Here is a 20,447-nt window from a genome sequence, read left to right as displayed (position 1 = left end):
TCGCTTCTGCGGGGACGACAGAGCTCACACTCCGCAGATCTGGCTTTTCCCCCTTTCCCATCTCCCTCTCACTTTCTTATTTTTCTTTTCGCTTCTGGGAGCTGTCTGAGCAGTTACTTGTCAACTCTGACCCTCACCTTTCTCATCCCGTCTCTAGTCTTCCTGTTCTCAGAATACTTTTTTTTTTTTTAATTTTTTAATAAAGAGCTGCTATGGAATCCAAAACAAAAAGGGAAGGGCGAGCATCCCCGGAAACAGAGAAGACACGGTTTCATGAATGCTCTCTTTCCATGCAGCAAGATGAGGGTTTTATCTGCTTGCTGTCCTCTCAAAGTCGATGGTCACAGCATGCTCCTGGGGTATTAGAAGAGGGGAAGGACTCTGAAAAGAGATCTCACACTAATGGGGCACCAGGGAGGCTGCCGTTCTTGCCTAACAGAACCCCGCTTCCTTCCGTAGATGCGAAAATCCGGGCTTTGGTAGGTCTGAGTCCCAGCCGTGCCAGCACCTGTCCGCGTCTGTATTAGAACACAAGGAGACACTCCTCCCCTCTCCCCCCCCCCCACCGTGAAAGAGCCACCCCTCCACATCAGCAGCAGCCTAGCTCCAGGCAAGCCCCAAGAACCCAAGAGCAACATTAAAAAAGGAATCCTTCTAAAATAGCTAATTCCTTGGCTTCCTTCACCTGGTAATTACAAATCAGAAGCTATCGTTATCTTGAAGCAGCCATGATTAGTTCTCATTTCCTGACCTCTGTACAGTTTTCACTGCACAGAGAAATATGTCACTATTTGAGGCAACGGAATCCGGTCTCTTCAAGTGAGTGACCTACATATAACGGATAAACTGCAAGAGAAAATTAGGTGTTACCTTGACGGAAACTGTACAGTAAATGTCACTTATTCTTATTAGTATTTATCATCTCAAAGAGTTGCCTTGCACTTCAAAGTAATGTATGGGGGGGGGGTGGAATGTGATTCTGCGATGGGGAAGTATGTAAGAAAAAAGCAGACATATACCCAGGGACTACTTGGCACCTTAATCTGTGGCCATCAATCTGAGCTGTATTGTTTGAAGATAGGTTTTTAACCTTAATAGAATGCAGCCTGACTTTAAGTGGTGGGAGGCATGCAGAATTAATTGCTGTGTGAACAATTTCCTAAGCATTGTTAATTGCGTTTCCTGTGGTTAATTGTTTCTCCCATCCCGCATCATACTCACAACCTTTCCCTGTCAACAGCCCTTTCTCTCCTGCAGTCCCGGAATCGTAGCCACAGCATCAACCTGTGTCCGGTTGAAATGCCAGACAGACGGGGTGCTGCCCCCGTTATTGTTTGAACAGGCAAGATGCAGAGGAATGAACTCCTTATTTATTTGCAAATGAAGCATGTCTTCGGTAGGGACTTTGAAAGAATAGAGGTGTTTGGGATTTGCCTTTCCCTCCCAGCCATTGTTTTGACAACAACTCACCCAGAACCATAGGAGGTGGGGGAATTGAGCTTGCTAAACCCCCAGGGAAGAGGGGAACTGGCACAGGGTGACGAGGAAGACCAGAAGGTTGGAAGGAAGTTTGTGTTTGGAGGTGTACCGGTGCACAGGGAAGTAAAGCAAGACAGACAGGCTTGCCTCCTTAGCACAGCGCCTTTGTGCTCTGGCTCATTCTGTCCCGTAGTGTGGCGATGTGGGCGCAGGGTGTGAGAGAGAAGAAAGTGTAATAGTAATATTTTCCGGAAAGGGCCCTGTTCCACCACCGCCCCCCAAGCTTTTCCCACAATGTGCTGAAAGGGATGCACTTAGCAGGACAAGCAGTTGGAAAGCTTGGAATGGAAAGGTGAGCTTTCCGGTGGGTCTGACACTACTACCTGCTGCATTGCTAACCCAGGGTAGCTACGGTCACACCACAGACAGGTCCCATTTGGCTAGTCCCATTTTGAAACCGATTTATGTTGTGAGTAGTTTGGGTGAAGCTATCCTTGCCAATGCCCCGGGACCACCAGTCTATCAACAACCGCGTCTACACTGCGGGGGAGGCTGGACACGATGGAGCAGAATCCTTGACAGTGACTCCAAAGGGACATTTCCCCCTCCTTGGTAGCACATTCAGACTGTCTGAACTAGGGTCTCTCTTACCTGCTCCGCCCACCTTCCAGATTCTCTCCCCGAAGGCGGTGAACAGAAGCCCAGGGAGAGGAGTCCTAACCACCCAGATCTACTTGCTTTCTGTATTTAGCTAATCCCCATGGCCCAGGGCAAGCCGGTTTTGAACTACAGCTTCCTACAATGGCAATCACTTGGCAAAGGCACCCGGCCCTCCCCCTTGACATTTGCATTGCTGAATTATCTATTCATATTTTCGTTACTTTGTCTCTCCTGCAGCAATGCATCTGCTCGGACTCAATTGGCAACTGCAGCCGGCAGACGGGCACACCTTTAACAATGGGATAAGGACCGGCTTACCAGGAAACGATGATGTGGCAACAATGCCATCTGGAGGCAAAGGTGAGGTTACAGCTGCTGCTTGCCCTCTTGAGGTCACGGGGAAATTCAGAGCTCCCGCCAATGGGTTCAGGTTTTCTAATCCAAATCTTGGAAGGTACGCGAAAGGGAAAAGAAACGGGGGGGTGGGGGTTGGGGACAAAATGGTCCCTTTTTGCCCCTGTTCAAAGCTGTTTGCTGTTCCTGTCTGTTAGCTGTGTTTGGCTGGAGTCACTGAGTTGGCACAGTGCCTTCTCTGTGCCATGTGCATACCTGTGCTATCTGGAGCGACTTGAAAGCCTCCCAAGGCCCGAGCAGAAGCAGCAGCAGCAGCAGCAGCCGGAGAAAGTCCTGCCTAATCACGAAAGCCGAGAGCAGCAGGCGGCACACGCCACTAGACCAGAGCCCTCTCCCCAGAGGGGAGCTGCAGCCTCCCCAGGGAGGAAGCGCTGCCTGGCATGAAAGAGATTCTAAGCTGTTCCGCTTTGGGAGAGAATAGAAAAGAGTTTTGACAACTGGGGAACAAAGCTCCTCTTCTCAGAACAGCAAAGGGGGCCATGGAAATGTTTATTGAAGCAATTAAGCAACTGTATTCTTGTAGGAAAAAAAAAAAATAGGTGCTAACAAGGTGCTAAGAAGGAAGAGAGAAACAGGACTGCAGGGAGGCGGGGAAGTGGGGTAGTTAATAAAACCACAGCAGCCTCCAGGCACCCAGTGGGCTGTGCCTGATTCTGGATGGAAATCACCAACATGTGAGGTGGTACAGAAGGGCTTCTCCAAACACAGACGCTTCCACTCTGCCTCTTAGCACATCTGGGCAGTTGGCCCCCACATTTCTGAAAATACCCCACAGAGGTATTTCAGAGACAGGAAAGGAAGGAATGTTTACTGGACCCATGGTGTGTGCCAAGCTTAGCATTTCCTGCCTTCAGCAGCTTTAACGGGAGGGAATCATCTCAGGGAAACTGAGGCCCAGGATGTTTTAGAAACTTACTCCAAATCAAACACCTAGGCAGGGACGAATTTAAACTCAAGTCTGTGCCTTATGCATCTTTGGGCAAGATGTCGGCGTTTTCCTTAGCGCAGTCATTTTCCACAAAGAAGTTTCTAGAATTCATCTTCCCCCAGAGGTGTTCGTGAGTCATCCTGAAGTGCTGATGGTGCTTCAATTATTCTCCCCAGAGTTGTCCTAATGGTTTTGAGTGTGACTTTTTTGTCTTTTTATCTAATCTTTAAGAATCACTTTACTCATCTATCCTAATCATAATACTAAATTACCTTTAAGTAAGCATGAAAAAGTTTTATCTAAGAATGAAATTCTATGCCTTCCTTTATCAGGTAACTATAACTAGACCTAAAGATGGAGAGTGTATTTTGCCTTAATGGACCGTGTTCTGCCTTAACTGACCAAAAAGCCTGGAGCCTCCTATGTGCTGTCCGTTCTGCTCTAGTACTTGACACCATCCGCAACTCCCGTTTCCTTTATGACAGTGGTCCTCCGCGGGGTGTTGCGGACCCCAGGGGACACTGGGCAAATGACTGAAGACTTCTTTGGTTGTCCCAATTAGAGGAGGTGAAAGTGGCATTTAGCAGGGAGAGGCTGAGCTGCAGTTCAACATCCTGCGTGCACAGGACGGCCCCTGCAGTGAAGAGCGATCCTGCCCAAGAGGTCCACAGTGCTGCTCTTTGAGAAACGCAGCTTTAGAGGGTCTCTGCTTTGTTTGATCCATGAACGCCCTTTAATCTGCAAGTCAGCAGCGCCCTGTCCTTTGAGAAAAACGCAGGACACACATTTGAAAGTGAATGTGCATATTGGCTCATCAGGCCCAGGGATGTATTTCGTACATGTCTACATCCTGAAGTTACACACAAATGCTTTTTAAATAGCATCCCTTACCAAAGAGAGTCGCTGATAGGCATTAACTTACGTAAATTAAGGTCAGCCGCTCTGCGCATTCGTGATTAAGCTGTGTTTCCAACGGCCACCCCCACGTGAGCATCCCACACCAGCAAGATGGTAGATTGCTGCGGAGAACAAGTCCTAACTAAGAGTACAGTGTCTTTGAATTAACAAATGAAGAAACGCTTTCCATGCTGTCTTTGGAAAAGACCACAATGTTCCCCTCTGATGCAATGTGCTCTCGAAAATGTTGTGTAAGTCCTATAACATCGCCAGTTCTTTTCCAAATGAGTTATGAGACAGAGAAGTGGTGGCCAAATTGTTGTCCAATGAATTTTGTCAATAGGATTCTTATGAAAAAGTGTGAGAATTTAAAATTGCTTAAACTTGAAAGAAAACTGGGAACATCTCCTTTCTGAACACCAAAATAGTACTCTTCCTAAGACTGAAGATAGCAGATCTCTTAAGCTGTTGCAAAGTTTGGTTTAAAAAAAAAAATAACTAGAAAGATTTTCGTTTTCTCACACCCCCCTACGTCTTTTTTTAAAAGTGACCTCAGGTTTTGGTTTCTTTACGCAGGGACCTCCCTCCTCCCCACTCCCCAATTCTATACATTTAGATAACCTGAATCAATTCCAATCGACTAGTTTTCCAGTGTTTCAAAGAGACAATCAAGATATATTGGCAATAAGTTAATTAAATAACACCCCCTCCATTTTTTTGTGGTATACGATAATCCTTCACTCCGATAATGTTTTAATCAAGATACACCACACATTGCCGGGGAGGTTAATCTTATTAAGCAATTACTGGGTAACTATCCAGCAGAAGCAAATTAAAATGTAAGCAAAACAAGGGTATGTGAGTTCCAGCTAAGATGCCACATCGATAGAGATTTCATTACTTGGTCTTTAGGAGTGTTTACATTGCTCAGATTTAGAAAGGAGCCTAATAGACAGGGCAGCCTACACACTCTGATGTGTTAGTGGAAACAAAGCACTTGATTAATTAGTTAGGAGAGTATGTTCTTTGGGCTTTGTCTTCCCTTTTCCATTTGTTGTTGTTCATCGTTTGTTTTTTTCTCTGTTCTCTCTTTCAATCAAACCTTCACGTGGTTGGTTTGGTGGTTGGGTTTCACCTCAAGAAAAGGGAGCCCACAGACTGCCAGAATCACTCACCATCTCGAGTGTATTTCTATGTTAAAAGGAATGAACTCATACATCTTCATTACAAGAGCACAGAGCACTTTTTCTATAGATCTGGGATTAGATAAGCCTTGAGAACGAAGATTCAATACAGTGTTCTGACCTGGTCAGATAACATAAGGGAATCCAGTTTGATTGGCTAGGCCCAGAGGCAAAGACTACAAGAGCTTTTAAAGGGCATATCCTATGTAGCCAATTTGTGCGCTGATCTTAAGAAAGAATGAACTCCCAAGTAGAATTTCATGGATCATTCTCAAAACCCATCATTCATTTTAAATTCAAGGTGTCCTCTATATCAGGGGTCAGCAAATAACATCTCGGGGACGAAATCAGGCCAGCCATGTATTTTTGCCAATAAAGTTTTATTGGAGCACAGCCATGTTCATTCATTGCCTATGGCTGCTTTTGCACTGCAACAATGGAGCTGAGCAAATGCAACAGAGATGAGATGGCCCACTAAAGCCTCAAGTCTTTGCTATATGACCCATTATGGAAGTTTGCCTGATGCTCTGTATCATTTGCAAACCCATTTCTATTTTCCTTGGACTATTCCGCAACAACAAATTATAGGAGATGAGGGAGAAGAGGCCAAACTCCCAATATATCAGCCTCTCCTTCTTGACCCAGTGATGGACATATTTTTGGTAACATTCCATCGACAGATCCTCTGTAATAGAAGACTCTAGAGTTGGTCCAGCTGGTTGCAGCTTCCAGCTCCATCACTCAGCTGCATGCACACAAGCAGGTCATGTGTCCTCCCTCAGTCACCGGTTCCTCATCTGTAAAACGTACCTCTCACCCACTTGGCATCCAGTATAAGTGAGACGATGCTTGTAAAACACAGTGTGTGGTTATCAGGAGCTTAATAAGAGATTCGTGAATATTAGTTGTCACTGACATCAGTACGCCATCTCTCAGTTGCTCCATTTAACAAGCATCCCCGGGCTGCCACTTCTTGTGAGGTGTCGTATTTTCCAAAGGTGAAGGCTGCCTTCAGAATGTCAAGATACACCATCGTTCCGCTTCGTCTTTTTCCTTCCCTTTCTAAGAATTAGAACAAACCCAGATGTGAAGACTTGTTCCCAAACATTTGCTTGATGAGGTCAGTGGGAAGCAAGACTTCCCATTCAAAAGGGCCAATGTGCAAAACAAGCTGGCCCGTCCCCCACAGCATTATTGTCTCGCTGCAGCGCGTGTTCCATCACTGCCAGCCTGTCTGTTTTAAGCCCCACCATTCTCGGTTTATAACTCAGCTGTAAACATTTATTTGTGCCTGGAGCACATTTCTTTCCTACCCTTTGAAAAAAAAAATCAGAATTTCCAGATGGTATGCAAGTTGGAAAAAAATGGCAAAGACTGTTATTCTGTTTAGAAACATGTTTTTCTACACTTGCCCTTTCAGCAAAAACTTCATAATGATTTTTACTAGTTGGCTTAATGCATGGTACTAGGAGCCAGATTAGCAGGGAGGTTGGTAATTCTTCCTCTGGCTCTTGTCAGGCTCTCAATGAACACAGCCCAGGGTTTCAAAATGATCACTTCCCTACATGGGGCTTTTTCAAAGTCAGTGAAGTTCCCAGAAGGGCGAGGGTGGTTATGTTTGAGCCAACCAGCACAATACTGCACGTCTCCTGGCAAAGAAACCAATAGCCCACACACTAGTGCAACAATTCCCCTCATTTTGGAAGCCATCTTACACTCCCTTTGTTATAGATGAGTATTGCTTAAGAGCCTCATCTTGGTGATTTCGGCTTCTCATTGTGACCCGCCACCCTCTTCTAAGCTGTATAGTTTCTGTTGAACATGACATCCCTGTGGCTTGACACGTGTACTAACAGCCAGATAATCAATTTCCCTCCCTAGTGCATTAGTCCTCACTTGTGTTGGCACGTTTCTCTTTCAGAGTTGACCTGTACACCCACAGGGGGCTCTCTGCTGTGTGTTGGATGCACACCCCTTTGCGTGTCTTGTACTTACCCCAGCATCTGAAAAGCAGTGAGCGCAGCAGTTAGATACATGGGTTCTGAAAACAGTCAGATGTGGCTTCCGATCCCGGCCCCACCACGTAAGAGCTGTGTGACCTTAGGCAAGTCACTGTATCTCCAGGTCCTCTAATCTGAAAACTGGGAAAATCCTAAGGTACCAGGAGCAGTAACCACTCGGTAAATTGTAGCTGCTATAAATAAGACTAATAAACCGAACTACAAGTGAATGCAGAATCACGTTCAACCGAGTGGTCAGATATATAAATGACTGTTAACCCTCTTAGTGGCAAAGAGTTGGCCATTTTTATCAAAGGTGACAAATTGGGATTTCAAAAGATGTAGAGGCCACATGTAGTCCCAAGTGCTGAAGGATTTTATAAAAATCATTATTGCTGTGCGATGTTGTGAACACATCACGGGAGCAGTGAAAGCTCAGGATAGAAATCTATTCTTGAAGAACAGGCAGCCAGAAGCAGGGTGAAGGCTGACGGGCTGCCGATGACTCAGACGAGCTCTAGTGTGAGGCAATGAATCTAATGTCCTTAGGAGAATCTTTTTGCCTATCTCTTGGTTAAACAGAACCCTCAGATGGTTGTCTTGATTCCCAAATAAATGGAAACGAGGTGTAATGACTGAAGCAATATTCTGAATTCGACTTTATTTGCAATAGATAAAACTATGTGAGGCAGAATAATCTGTAAGGCAGATTTATGCCGAGGTGCCTCTGGAGCTCGGTTAAGTTTAGGAAGTATTAATATGAGGCTTCATTTCCCTGGTATGACTATGAGTCCATTCCCGTTATCACTTGTTTGGGGAATAGTCTCGCTGTTTCCATAAATGAATTATGGCAACATTTTCTGAAATGATTAGCTCCTAATGTGGCTACGGAAGGCTGTCGTTTTGCTCGACATCAGTCTTATTTAACTGGTTGGAATTTTAGGTACATGTTTCTGAAATAGGCAATAGCTTCACATTTACATGAGCAATCTTCCGTGGAGTTATAGAGGTAGCCTAGCCTGCAAAATTGATCATTAGAGTGTTCCCTCAAAAATCCCAGAAATCTTATCTTGAAGCTGGAGATAAACCAGCCAGGACCATCATGGAGCACGGGCTTCTTAGGGCCAAATGATCACCATGTCCCCATTTTGTCCAGCCCCTAGGTAGGGAGCAAAGTCTGTCAGGGAAGCCACAGTTCAGGGAGATAGAGGTGGGACTCTGTGCTGCTTGCCAGAATGCCATGCTCAGTCCCTACCTAGAACCCAAGGGTGGGGGCCAAACTTTCGGTTGGTGATTGCGGAATGGCTATTTAAATCTTCTTCTCTTGATGCCACCAGTCCCAGCCCACACAGGGTCCAGATGACCTTGCCCTGTTGTCTGGATGAAGGATCATGGGAGTATGACATACATCCCAACTCTTGATGTTGACCAAAAATTATCTAGTGCTATATAGTCGATGCTTGACAAGTGTTTGTTGCATGAAGTATGAATGAATGACGCACCCGGCATTGCTCGGGACATTCATTCATTATTATTAAATAAAGAAAATCCAGCAGCTTTCACTGAGGCAGGCTGCACAGAATTGTCCATCTGAGAAGCCGATCGAGTATTACATCAACATCTGGAATTGGGAGTCCATGAAAACAGACTTTGTTTTCTCTTTCCTTAGCAGCTTCCTTCACGTGACAGGTCCCTCCCTGTCTGTAGACACACTGATCGCTCATTGAGTACTGATGTCAGCTGCCCTGGAAAGTGACTTCCTGTTTCACTGAGTCTTATGCCACCCCTTGGCCCTTTTTTAGTTCATTGTGCCTATATGAGGGAAGAGTCTATTTTAATTAGACCATCACAAATTTATACTCCAAATTTGCAGTAAATAGCTACAGCTGTGTGTAGGCAGCACAAGACCTGGGTAGAAAGATGTGGACGTACCATAAACTGGGTACTGCCTATGTTACCCTAGTTCATCTTCAGAAGCAACCCCATTATACAGATGAGAAGACAAACCCAGAGAGGGACAGTGGATGGCCCAAAGTCACACAGCTAGTAGTTGTCAGAGCTGAGATTCAAAGCCAGGGCTGACAAAACTCCACTGTGCAGCAGGCCTCCTGAGGTCTCAGGTCTTCTCAGTAAGGGCATCCGCACCCAGGGAGGGCAGGGAAGATAGAAACCTTAATTACTTTGTTTCCTTGTTGCCTGTCTCTCAATGGCACACTGTTAGGAATTAGCCAACTTTGTGGTCCTAGAATAGCTAGCAGTGCCAGGGGGAGCCCAGGTTCAGATCCTCCTTAGTGGGACTGGGAGCCTGGCTCAGGGTCCCAGCCTCTTTGACCTTCAAGAGCAGCACAGACCTTCTGTCCTGGACACCAGCCCAGGGACTTTCCCTCCCGGGACAGAGTCCGGAGATGGTTCCCCACACAGGCTCCAGCGGGTTACAAAAGCCACTGTTCCTTTTTATCTCCTTTGAGGCAATGCTTGCATCACATATTTTTTCCTTTTTGTTCTTTTTAAAATTACAGAAGTTCTGCACATTCATTTTAAAGATTTGTTAAGTATATAGAAAAAGCTTTTTTCCGTTGGCTATAAAGAATGTCAGTGTAACAGCTGGCAAATCTGAATCAGATCTATAAATTAGAAATAGCCTTGTATCAATGTTAATTTTCTGTTTTTGAGAACTATACGGTGGTTATAAGAAAGAATATCATGATTTTTAGGAAAAATATATAGAAATATCAGGAGGTAAAGGAACAGTCTTCTGTAATTTAGTCTCAAGATTTCAAAAAAAATAGAATCGTAGAACAAATGTGTACTAAATTTATGGAATCTGGGTGAAGGATATGCAAGACTTCCTTGTATGGTTTTTTTTTTAATTTTCTGTAAACCTGAAATTATTTCAAAAATGAAGAGTGTATATATATGTGTGTGTGTATATATATATATATATATGTATTTGTGGGCAGCAGTGAAAACTCCATTTTGCAAAAGCATAATTCAGTTGCGTATCTAGAGAATTCAGTTTGAAAGTAGTCACTAACCTTTAACAATAACGTGACTTATGTTAAATGAATTGAATTTATTCAAAGTGAAATCTGATAGTCCTGCTCCCTCCCATGGGCTAAACACACACACACACACACACACACACACACACACTTATACCCTTTGTAGCATGTACGCAGAGATGCCCCCCACCCCTCAGTCTGCAGAATACAGTAGACTCCAGTAGAATGCCCCTTAAGATATCTGTGGGTCCCAACTACTCTTGTGTAGTTAAGGACACTGAGACCTGAGAGATAGATGGGCCTCGAACTTAGCGGCTGCTTAGTAGCAAGGTGGAGAGTTCGTTCAACCAAAGAGTTCATTTACACCGCTGTTCCTTTCCGCAAAAGGTCCAATGTCTTTAAATTTCAGGATTAGGACCCATGGCTTTTGGTTATTAATCTAAAGACCTTTCCACTATATTCTAGCTCCCCTGGTTTGCTTATTGATTTATAAGGGTTCACACAAAAGATAAATTAAGAGTTTACTCATGATTTTTGAAAAGGATCCATAGGCAGGGTTCCTTTAAATAGTAAATTTCCTCATAAAGCTTTCGAGCTTTTTTCTTTTCTTTTCTTTTCTTTTCTTTGTGTGTGTGTGGGGTGAGTCAATTTACATGCAATTTTTCAAAGCAAATCTTCCTTAAGGCTCCCGTTTTACCTAGCAGTTGCAGGTATTATGTTAAGACGCCCCATCTGATGGACAAGTGAAACTTGATTCAGTTCAACAAGTTCAAATCACCCATGGTTTGCCAGGTGCAAACTCCAGAGAATCCAAAGATGCATTTGCAACTCTGCCTGACCTCAGGGAGTACAGTGTCTAACATGAGGGACTTAGGAAGACATGCAAGATCCATTAGAGGACCAAACAGCAGGTGCTAGACCCTGTAGTACAGCTGAGTGTAGATGCTATGAATACTGAGAAAAGGAGCCTATTTGTCTGATGGTAGGAGTGAAGACAAGGTGAAAAAAAAAAGGGGGGCATCAGTGCATCAGTGTGAAGGTGTGGCTGAGCAGGACCTTAATTTCAGTGCTTCTCAATAAAGCAGGTTTATCAATAAAGTAACCTAGTTGATAAAGTGGCCATACCAGCTCCTGGGAAGTCCCACCAAAAATCAGTCGTGGGAATAGATCCAGATCACCAATTTTACACGCGTTCCCATAATTAAGTCTATTTTAGAAGAAATCGACTCTCTCTCTCGATTGATGGGGACACAGATACATAAACATGTATATATATACATATGCGTGTATACATACATGTAGATCACATATCCATGCAATGTTTCTTTCTTTTAGAAAATTCTTTACTCAACAAAGAAAGCCACATGCTTTCCCTCCTACTTTTTCATTTTTTAAGTTAATTAAATGGGACTAACTAGCGTTTATTTTGCTATTATTATGTGCTAGGCCCTGGACAAGCCCTCCTTTGTGTACTCCCATTTGTTGTTCCCACCCTATAAGACATTGACTATTATCATTTCCATTTTAAAAAAAAAAAAAAAAGGGAGGTCCAGAGAGGTTAAGCAAATTGCTAGAGGTCACACCGCAAGGAAGAACCAGAGACGGAATTTTAACCCAGCCCTATCTGGCTGCAGGATGGGACTTTAGAGACTGGGATGTGAAGGAGGGGAGCCTATGAAACCCTAGGAGGAGGTGTGAATACTGAAAAGGCAGCCTGTCCTCACTGCTGACTGCAGCTCCTACCGAGGGCAATGTCCTGAAGTTGGGTCTAGTGAAAGAATGGGGATCCCACTACTATATGAACCAGACCCCTGAGGCTCTGTGTCTGAATTTCTCCAGAGCAACTGCTCTCTGGCAGCTGGCTCCCTTGCGAATCTCCTGCATCCTCATTTGGCTTGACATTATCAAAATCCGTTTAGGTTTCAGCAGTAGATTAGCGGGCTCGTGGGTGCTGATTTCCTGCTTCTTTTTCATATCCTGTCATTAACCCAGCAACCCCTGAAAGCCCAACAGACATGAAGGAAAGCCCGTCTTATTAAGTTTAAAGATGAATAATTTCTTTAAAATTCTTTTTTTATTTTAAATGAAATCTCTAACTTGTTGCCACACTGTGATGGCTGGGGTTACTTTTGGTCTCTAAATTTTTCTTCACCAGGGGTCTTTTCTATTACACCCCTTCCTTACCAGGTCCTTATATTATATCCCTTCCCCCAAAAGGCCTTAATGTGGGGGGAGGGGCAAGTCTGCCAACAGCAGCATTTTTAAGTACAAATTAGTTTTCAAATTATAATAATTAGAGCTTCTGATTAATGGGTGATAACAAGTGTTTCCCCGGACATGTCATTATTTCAGCAAAATAAACAACATTCTGTTTAGGCTGAGAGCCTTACAGATAATAATAATAATGATAGCTAATTTTTATTTAGGACTTATGTTGTACCTAAAATTATATTTAGAGCTTTGCATGGATTAGCTCATTAAATCCTCATAACAACCCTGTGAAATAAATAAGTGTCCCAACGGTACAGTCGTGGGGACTGAGGCCCAGAAAGCTGAGACACTTGGCAAGTGTCAAAGCCGGGATTTGAACCAGGGCAACCTCAGCCCAGAATCTCTGCTCTTCCATACTGTGTAGTATTCTTCCCCTCATAAAGAAGTGTTCTATGTCCATTACCCACATAACATGTTTGAGAAGCAAACCATCTAGTTGCATTCTAAAGGTCTGACCCATTTGGGACTTACTTGTTTCTTCTTAACGATATTATGTGATGAAAGCTTCCACACTTCCTTTAGAAGCCCGTGCCCTGGTTTTATTATTCTCAAGGTCAAGAGTTTCTTTTTAAAGTCCAAATCATTGTTTCTCCTGCTTTATTTTAAGCCCTTGTTGACTTTTTATTTGATCTGCTATTGAGCTAAATAAAAATGAATCATCCCTTCTCTTATTTAAAAAAAAACAAAAACAAAAGGAAGGAAAAAAATAAAACCACTTCATACCCTCAAATCATCCTGTGTTTTTTTTTTTATAATTTAGATATGGAAAACCTTCAGAGAGCCAAACATTTCTCCTCTCCATTTTACAGATGGAGAAAGTGGCATCAAGGTCATTTAGGAGTCTTGTCTTAATGCAGGGGCCAGATAGTAACAGACGAGGGTTGCAAAGTCAGGCAGCTTCACTAACACTTCGTGCCAGCCTTCAGCAATCCCATGACCTCTCCTGACTGTCCAAACCTTTTGCATGGAATTGCAGCCAAAGATAGATAAATATTTTCAGAAAAGCCCATCTGTTGCAGAATGCAGAAGGGAGCTTGATTCTCATCCTATGCCCATGAGGCTAAAGAAGTCTTCCAACCCATGAGGCCATCAGCGTGATCGATTACAAAGTGAAAAGACCCCCAGAACTTCTTTCAGAATTTTCATCTGAACAAATCACAAATGGTCATTAGAAAGCGAGGCTCCACTTAGGTTCTATTCCCATTTAAGGGATCAGGAAAATAAGGCCCCAAGAGATGAACTTGCTTTCTTTGGGCGACAACCATTAACTCCCAGCTTTTCCTTAATTCTGTGTTTGCAAGTAAGAGCACCCTCAGGAGTGCAGAAGGTGCTGCTTCGTGGTTAATAAGAAATCCTCTTTAAAAATAGGTATTTCTGGGGTGCCCGGGTGGCTCAGTGGGTTAAAGCCTCTGCCTTCAGCTCAGGTTATGATCTCATGGTTTTGGGATGGAACCCAGCATCGGGCTCTCTGCTCAGCAGGGAGCCTGCTTTCCCCTCTCTCTCTGCCTGCCTCTCTGCCTACTTGTGATCTCTGTCAAATAAATAAATAAAATCTTTTTTAAAAAAATAGGTATTTCTGCAACTCCTTTTTTTAGAATTCTGAAGGCATCCAATATTTTCTACATAGATGATTTCAAATGCAACAGAGACGCATTGCCGTCACCATGAGAGAAGTCTGATTTCCACATGTTACTTAGATCCCTCCCAGGGAAGGAGTTACCCCCAATATTACGTTAGTCTGAGATCCAGTCCTTATTTTCTATTGTTACTTACTTTGGGCCAATGTTTGTTCACTGTTGCTTCCTTTTTATTTTTTTCTTTCGTTTATGAAAGTGTCAGTATATTGGACTTGTTTCTGGCTGGGAAGAATAATTAAAGGCTACAAAAATTAAATTTGGTGCCAAGTTAATATCATTCTCATCTCCCCTGCTGATAATTGTACACTCCAGCACTATTCGAGGTTGTTGGAAGCTTTACATGGACTTCCCAGACTCCAGCTCCTACTGTATTTGATCAGTAAAGAGCAATCACAGAAGTTTAGGAAGCATTGTGCCAGTATTTCACATGCCCTGGGTTAGGAGTTTATACTTAACAAAGAACTTGCCATGAGTTTCATCTGCATTTTTTTTTTCAATGCCTGGCATGCAAATAAACAGAAATGTAAAACCAACAAACGTGTACTAATGTCACTGACTTGATGTCACTTCCTGTTTTGCAGTGCCCTGGTCATTGAAAAACAGCAGCATAGACAGTGGTGAAGCAGAAGTTGGTCGACGGGTGACCCAAGAAGTACCCCCAGGCGTGTTCTGGAGATCACAGATTCATATCAGTCAACCCCAGTTCTTAAAGTTCAACATCTCCCTTGGGAAAGATGCTCTCTTTGGTGTTTACATAAGAAGGGGACTTCCACCATCTCATGCCCAGGTATGATCACGCTCGATGCAACTATGAGTTTAAAGAAATTCCTGCTCCCTACCTACTAGGATGGCTATAATTGAAAGTTGGACAATAACAAGTGTTGGCAGGAATGTGGAAAATTGAAACATTGGTCTATTGCTGGTGAGAACATAAAACAGTGCAGTTGCTGTAGAAAAGAGTTTGACAGTTCTTCAGAAAGGCACACCTAGAATCACCACGTGACCAGCAATTCTACTTCTAGATATATACACACAGAGAACTGAAAATGTTCTTTCTCATAAAAACATATACATGAGTGTTCGGAGCAACATTATTCCTAATAGCCAAAAAGTGGAAACAACCCAAATGTCCATGAACTGATAAATGGATAAACAAAATGTGACCTATGCATATAGTGAAATATCATTCAACTATAAAAAGGAATGAAGTGTTGTTACCTATTAAAACATGGATGAATCTTGAAAGTATGGCACTAGATGCAAAAGACCACCAACTGTATGATTGCATTTAGTGTCCAGAATAGGCAAACCCAGAGACAGCAAGGAGATGAGGGATTGCCAGGGAGCAGGGAGGAGGGAATTGGCATTGACTGCTGGTAGTTATGGGATTTCTTTTAAGGGTGATGTAAATGCTCAGGAATTAGACAGTGGTGACAATTATACAACACAGTGAATATATTTAAAAAATTACTGAATTATAAAATGGATAATTTATGTTGTATAAATGGTATCTCAAAAAAAAAAAAAAATGACATTCTACCTGGTGAAGTCAGCTTCACCAGCTTGGAGGTTAATCCTTGGGCACTTTCATTTCAGGTATTCTAGTTATTGGATTAATTTATTAAAATATCAGTAGGAGATATCCCAGTATAGCTAAGAAGAGTTGTGTAACCAAAATTCAGCCGTTTCTCTGTGATTTCTCCTCCTTCCTCTACTGAGTTCCTGGGGATATCCTTGGCACTATGAAAGTGATATTATCCCCAGTGTTGGGAATGAAGAGATTGGATTAGATTATGGATTTCCTTGTTTTTCCTCTCATCCATACTTTAATTTGTCCTGGTAGCGATTTTACTATCTACACACCATTGGGGATAGATTAACACCCACCTAGCCTGGTTTTCTTTTCCAATAAGAATTGTATATCCCGGGCGCCTGGGTGGCTCAATTGGTTAAGCGACTGCCTTCGGCTCAGATCATGATCCTAGAGTCCTGGGATTGAGTCCCACATCGGGCTCCCTGCTCTTTGGAGAATCTGCTTCTCCCTCTGACTTTCTCCCCTCTCATGCTCTCTTCCACTGTCTCTCTCTCAAATAAATAAATAAAATCTTAAAAAAAAAAAGAAAGAATTGTATATCCCGAGAAAAACCAAGTAGGGTTTTCCTGCCTCATTGGCTTTCAAATCCAGCAAGTACAAAAGAAGTACATTAGGAAGATACCCTAGTGGAAGGCAAACTTCCTTGACTACTCATTATATCCAGCCAAAGCTGACTTTAAAATGTGCTGGAAAGGTATTCATCTAGAAAATTGAATTGAAAGAATTGAAAGCTCTAAACCCATTGGCAAATGCGAAGGAGTCGGGCCACCATTTCTTTGCCTTTGGCTTGTGGCAGACATTGCTAATCGATGGCTGCACTTTTTCCTCAGTGAGCTCAACGCACAGGTACCTCCAACAGAAACTTCATGGCAGCAGCCACTACCAACGTACCAGTGTTGGCTCTCAAAATGAAACTTCTTTGCAATTCCAACGTAATGACCTGAAAGGATCGAAGAATCAGTATAAAGGACTAGAGGAGGGTTGTGGGGCTCTTTGCCTGTTTTCTGTTTGTTTTGTTTTGTTTTACCATACACCGCCCAGGCTATAGGGACCAATATGTGAAGTGGTAATCAATAAATCATCCATCCATCCATCCTTCCAGAAAAATATTCATTGGTCCAGACACTGATTATTCGGAGATGAGTTAACATAGCCCCCAACCAAGCAGAACTCCTGATACAAAAATTGCATCTGCTCTTCCAAGAGATTTTGCATCCAGAGAAAGAGAGGAGGTCAGGTGAGAGGAGTCCCTGTGGTATTTCTGTGACTTCTGGCCAGGCAGCAGGGTGCTGCTCTGGGAAGTTATGCAAATTGTGAGGTGTTGTCCTTGACCTTCAAGCTCCACTGATTCTACTACAGTACAATGAAGGACTTGCAGTGGTGAAATCTGCTTATTGGCCTTATTCAAGGAAATATGAACATGCCTCTGGGCACAACTGAGAATAACTTTTCTCTCAGCCAGTTGGATGCAAGGAGCTTTGCTGGAGAAAAATGCTTTTTCCCGACACTCTTCCAAATCACTGCTAACCCCCTTCCCTTGCATGCTCTGAACAACCAGTATCATGGAAAAGCAAATGATCATGGCAAGTCAAGTAGGTAACTCCCTGTAACTGAGTGATAGTGGACAGCAGCAGAAACGTACTCTACCCAGTTTCCCTGCTGTTCTGACATTGCAGGACTCAAACCCTCAATGACAATGTCTTTTCTTCTTTTGTGGCTACACCACACTGTCCATCTCCTGCCAGGCTAGTGATTGTTCTAGCGGTCGTCCTCTCAAAATAGCTCCACTCCAGGGACAGCCTCATCACAGTTCAAGGGAAGGGAAATGAATAGGCATGGGCTGATGTACGCTGAGGGTTTCAGTCCAGCTGCCAATTTGGGAGTTTAGCGTGCACTAGAGGGTCAAGTAAGCGAGACACTGTGCAGATGCTTAGAAATGGACAAGACAGGTACAATATAGGGGCGCTTCTTAAAAAAAGAAAAAGTGAAAAAACCAACTCCCTACACATTTTCACATTCAGTCACTGTCATTACATGCATTCATGTCCATTTGATGAGCTACATTTCCTCGAGGAGACGGTGCTTAGCTCCTTGCAGAGACAGGTGACTAACTCACATCTCGTACCGTTATAGAATTTCTCATTTCTATTGGCATATCCTATCAAGGAACATAAGTTCTAGGGGATTGGCCGTCTAGCCAAGGTGACTCATTTGAGCTGGAAAGAGAGCAAGAGAAAGAGACAGGAAGGGGAATGGTTATGAAATTCTATTGGCTGTGTTGCATGAAATAGCTATGCTTAAATTTTATGGAGTATCATGCTTTGACCAAGAGCCTACAAGTTTTAGTATCCTTGTCCAAGGATATTAAATACAGAGGAGAATCCTTTCTTACCTGCTTAAATTTTTCAAGAATCAGAGTGAGTCCCAGTAGACTTTTTGAATGTAGTTTTTTATAGTAATACAGAGGCAATGGGGCATGGGGGAGAAAGTACGGCAATTGTAGGATGAAGGCCCTGCTGCATATTAACCAGGAGACCTCAGACTTAGCCCTTAACATCTTTTAGCCTCAGTTTGTCTACCTGTGTTACCAGGCTCGCAATGCTGCTGTAATCGCGCTAATACATCAAATGTAGAATGGGAAAACACTTTGTCCACTAAAGCACAATATAAAGATAGCATATACAAGTGTTTCATGGTACTAAGAAATTCCGTGTGGTCCTAGCAAATACTGTATATAGATGAGCAATTATGTAAATATAGCTTCTTAAAGTAAAATTAATTTTCTAGTGTGTTTGCCTTCTTATGGAAGAACAAATTGTATTTTCATTGTAGAAAAAAATTTCAAGACAGAGAAACCAAAGGAAGCAAAAACTGCCACAATTTTAACCCCTTTTGGTAAATGTTTACATGTATTTTTGCTTTAATAAAATCTATCAGTTTGCAGGGGTGGGTGGACTAAGAATCTAAGTGGCTTAAAATAACAAAACCTATTTCTCATTTACCAGGGGTGATTTTGCCCCCAGCACAGATGCTTTTAGCAATGTTCGGGAATATTTTTGCTTGTCACATGGGGACAGAATTGCTTCTAGTGACTAGTGGGTCAAGCCTAGGGACCCTGCTAAACATGCATAGGACAGCTTCCACGACAGAGAATTACCCCTCCCAGAATGTCAATAGTGATGAAATTGGGAAACCCCGCTTCACACGTTCGCATCGATTGAAGAAGATTGGTGCATTGTCAGCCTCGTTCAAGGACACAGACCTATGGGACCTTCCCTGTCAGGCAGATACTCATTCCCTGTAGCAAGGGAAAGAGAAGATGGTGAATTCTGGACCAACCCCTGAATACTTCTGCTTGGAAGTGACGCATGTCTTTTAAGCCCTTGTCCGACGGACCAAAGCAAGTCCTATCCTAACTTCAGTGGAGCAGGAAATACAATCTTATGTTGACCCTGAGATGTGGAGCACCAGATAAATCAACGAGAAGCCCTACTGACTTCACGATAAAATGTTGAGATACCTGTCCTTGTGGCTAGTATTTGTGTACACCCTTAATTCTTTCCTGAAAGTCAACCCTTGAGGACTTAGTATGAATTACCAAATTGTCCCTCTGGAAGTTTCCACCACTTAACGCACCCTACGTTCCTAACTACCAGCCCAGGGCATAAGTGCCCATTTTATTTACCTGAATCCTTACATACACTGAGTATTTTCCTTGTTTCTTCTTTGTCCACTTGAAAGGTAGTTATTATATTGGCTTTTAAATGCAGCATTTTGACACCCTGTATGGCATTTTTTAAGACCTAGAAAAAAAAATAGAACAAAGCCAATATAAGCCAATCTCAGCCATGCAGTTTGAATTCTTAGCAAGGGTGGTGTGTGAGGAAGCCTAGTGCATCTTGCCACGTATTTGAAATCGGACAAACTGGATCAGATTTGCTCAACCCCCTTTCTAGAAAGGAAACCGATCAGACTTGAATAATAATAATAATCTGACCTGGCTATGGTGCCAGGCATCAAAGGAAATTTCAGTGACTTGCTGCTGCAAGTCAGGGTCTTGGGGGGTTAAGGCAGTGAGCAAGCGCGCTTGACAGTTCATCACCGATTGCTACTGATATGTCAAGCCAAGTAAAATCCTTTGTGAGAACCAGTCAATAATCAGCAAATGAGGTACATGATTAACCTGAGACAACAAGATGCTCTTACCGCTTGGGAGCCCTGCTGAGACTCACCTTCTCCACAGTCCTGTTTAGCAAATATTAAAAATGCCTATTTCATCACTCAGACTGATGGAGCCGTGAGCCCAGTGACTTCCAGAGACAACTGAGGAGCAGAGGGTGGGCTCGCAGCCCCCGTGGGGTTCTTAGAGGGAGATGCTAGG

At 43.2% G+C, this 20,447-nt stretch overlaps 1 protein-coding gene and 1 long non-coding RNA gene across 22 annotated transcripts in view; one reads left to right on the top strand and one right to left on the bottom strand.

Moving 5' to 3' along the window:
- TENM2 (teneurin transmembrane protein 2) overlaps positions 1-20,447 on the top strand; it is a 1,222,850-nt gene that overhangs the window by 1,002,896 nt on the left and 199,507 nt on the right. For all 21 annotated transcript variants that reach the window (XM_032337070.1, XM_032337078.1, XM_032337077.1 and 18 more), the window contains 2 exons: positions 2,377-2,499; positions 15,054-15,259. In XM_032337070.1, coding sequence (XP_032192961.1) covers positions 2,377-2,499; positions 15,054-15,259 — 329 coding nt within the window. The remainder of the gene's footprint in view (positions 1-2,376; positions 2,500-15,053; positions 15,260-20,447) is intronic.
- Positions 1,549-2,830, bottom strand: LOC116586737. Its single transcript, XR_004284128.1, has 3 exons — positions 2,749-2,830; positions 2,458-2,585; positions 1,549-1,661 (listed from the first exon to the last, which is right to left on the bottom strand). It is a non-coding gene; the product is annotated as an uncharacterized LOC116586737 (long non-coding RNA).

The sequence above is a fragment of the Mustela erminea genome, chromosome 3 (genome assembly GCF_009829155.1).
Source record: "Mustela erminea isolate mMusErm1 chromosome 3, mMusErm1.Pri, whole genome shotgun sequence".
In the NCBI taxonomy this organism is placed as follows: domain Eukaryota; kingdom Metazoa; phylum Chordata; class Mammalia; order Carnivora; family Mustelidae; genus Mustela; species Mustela erminea.
This window is presented reverse-complemented; position numbering and strand designations above follow the sequence as displayed.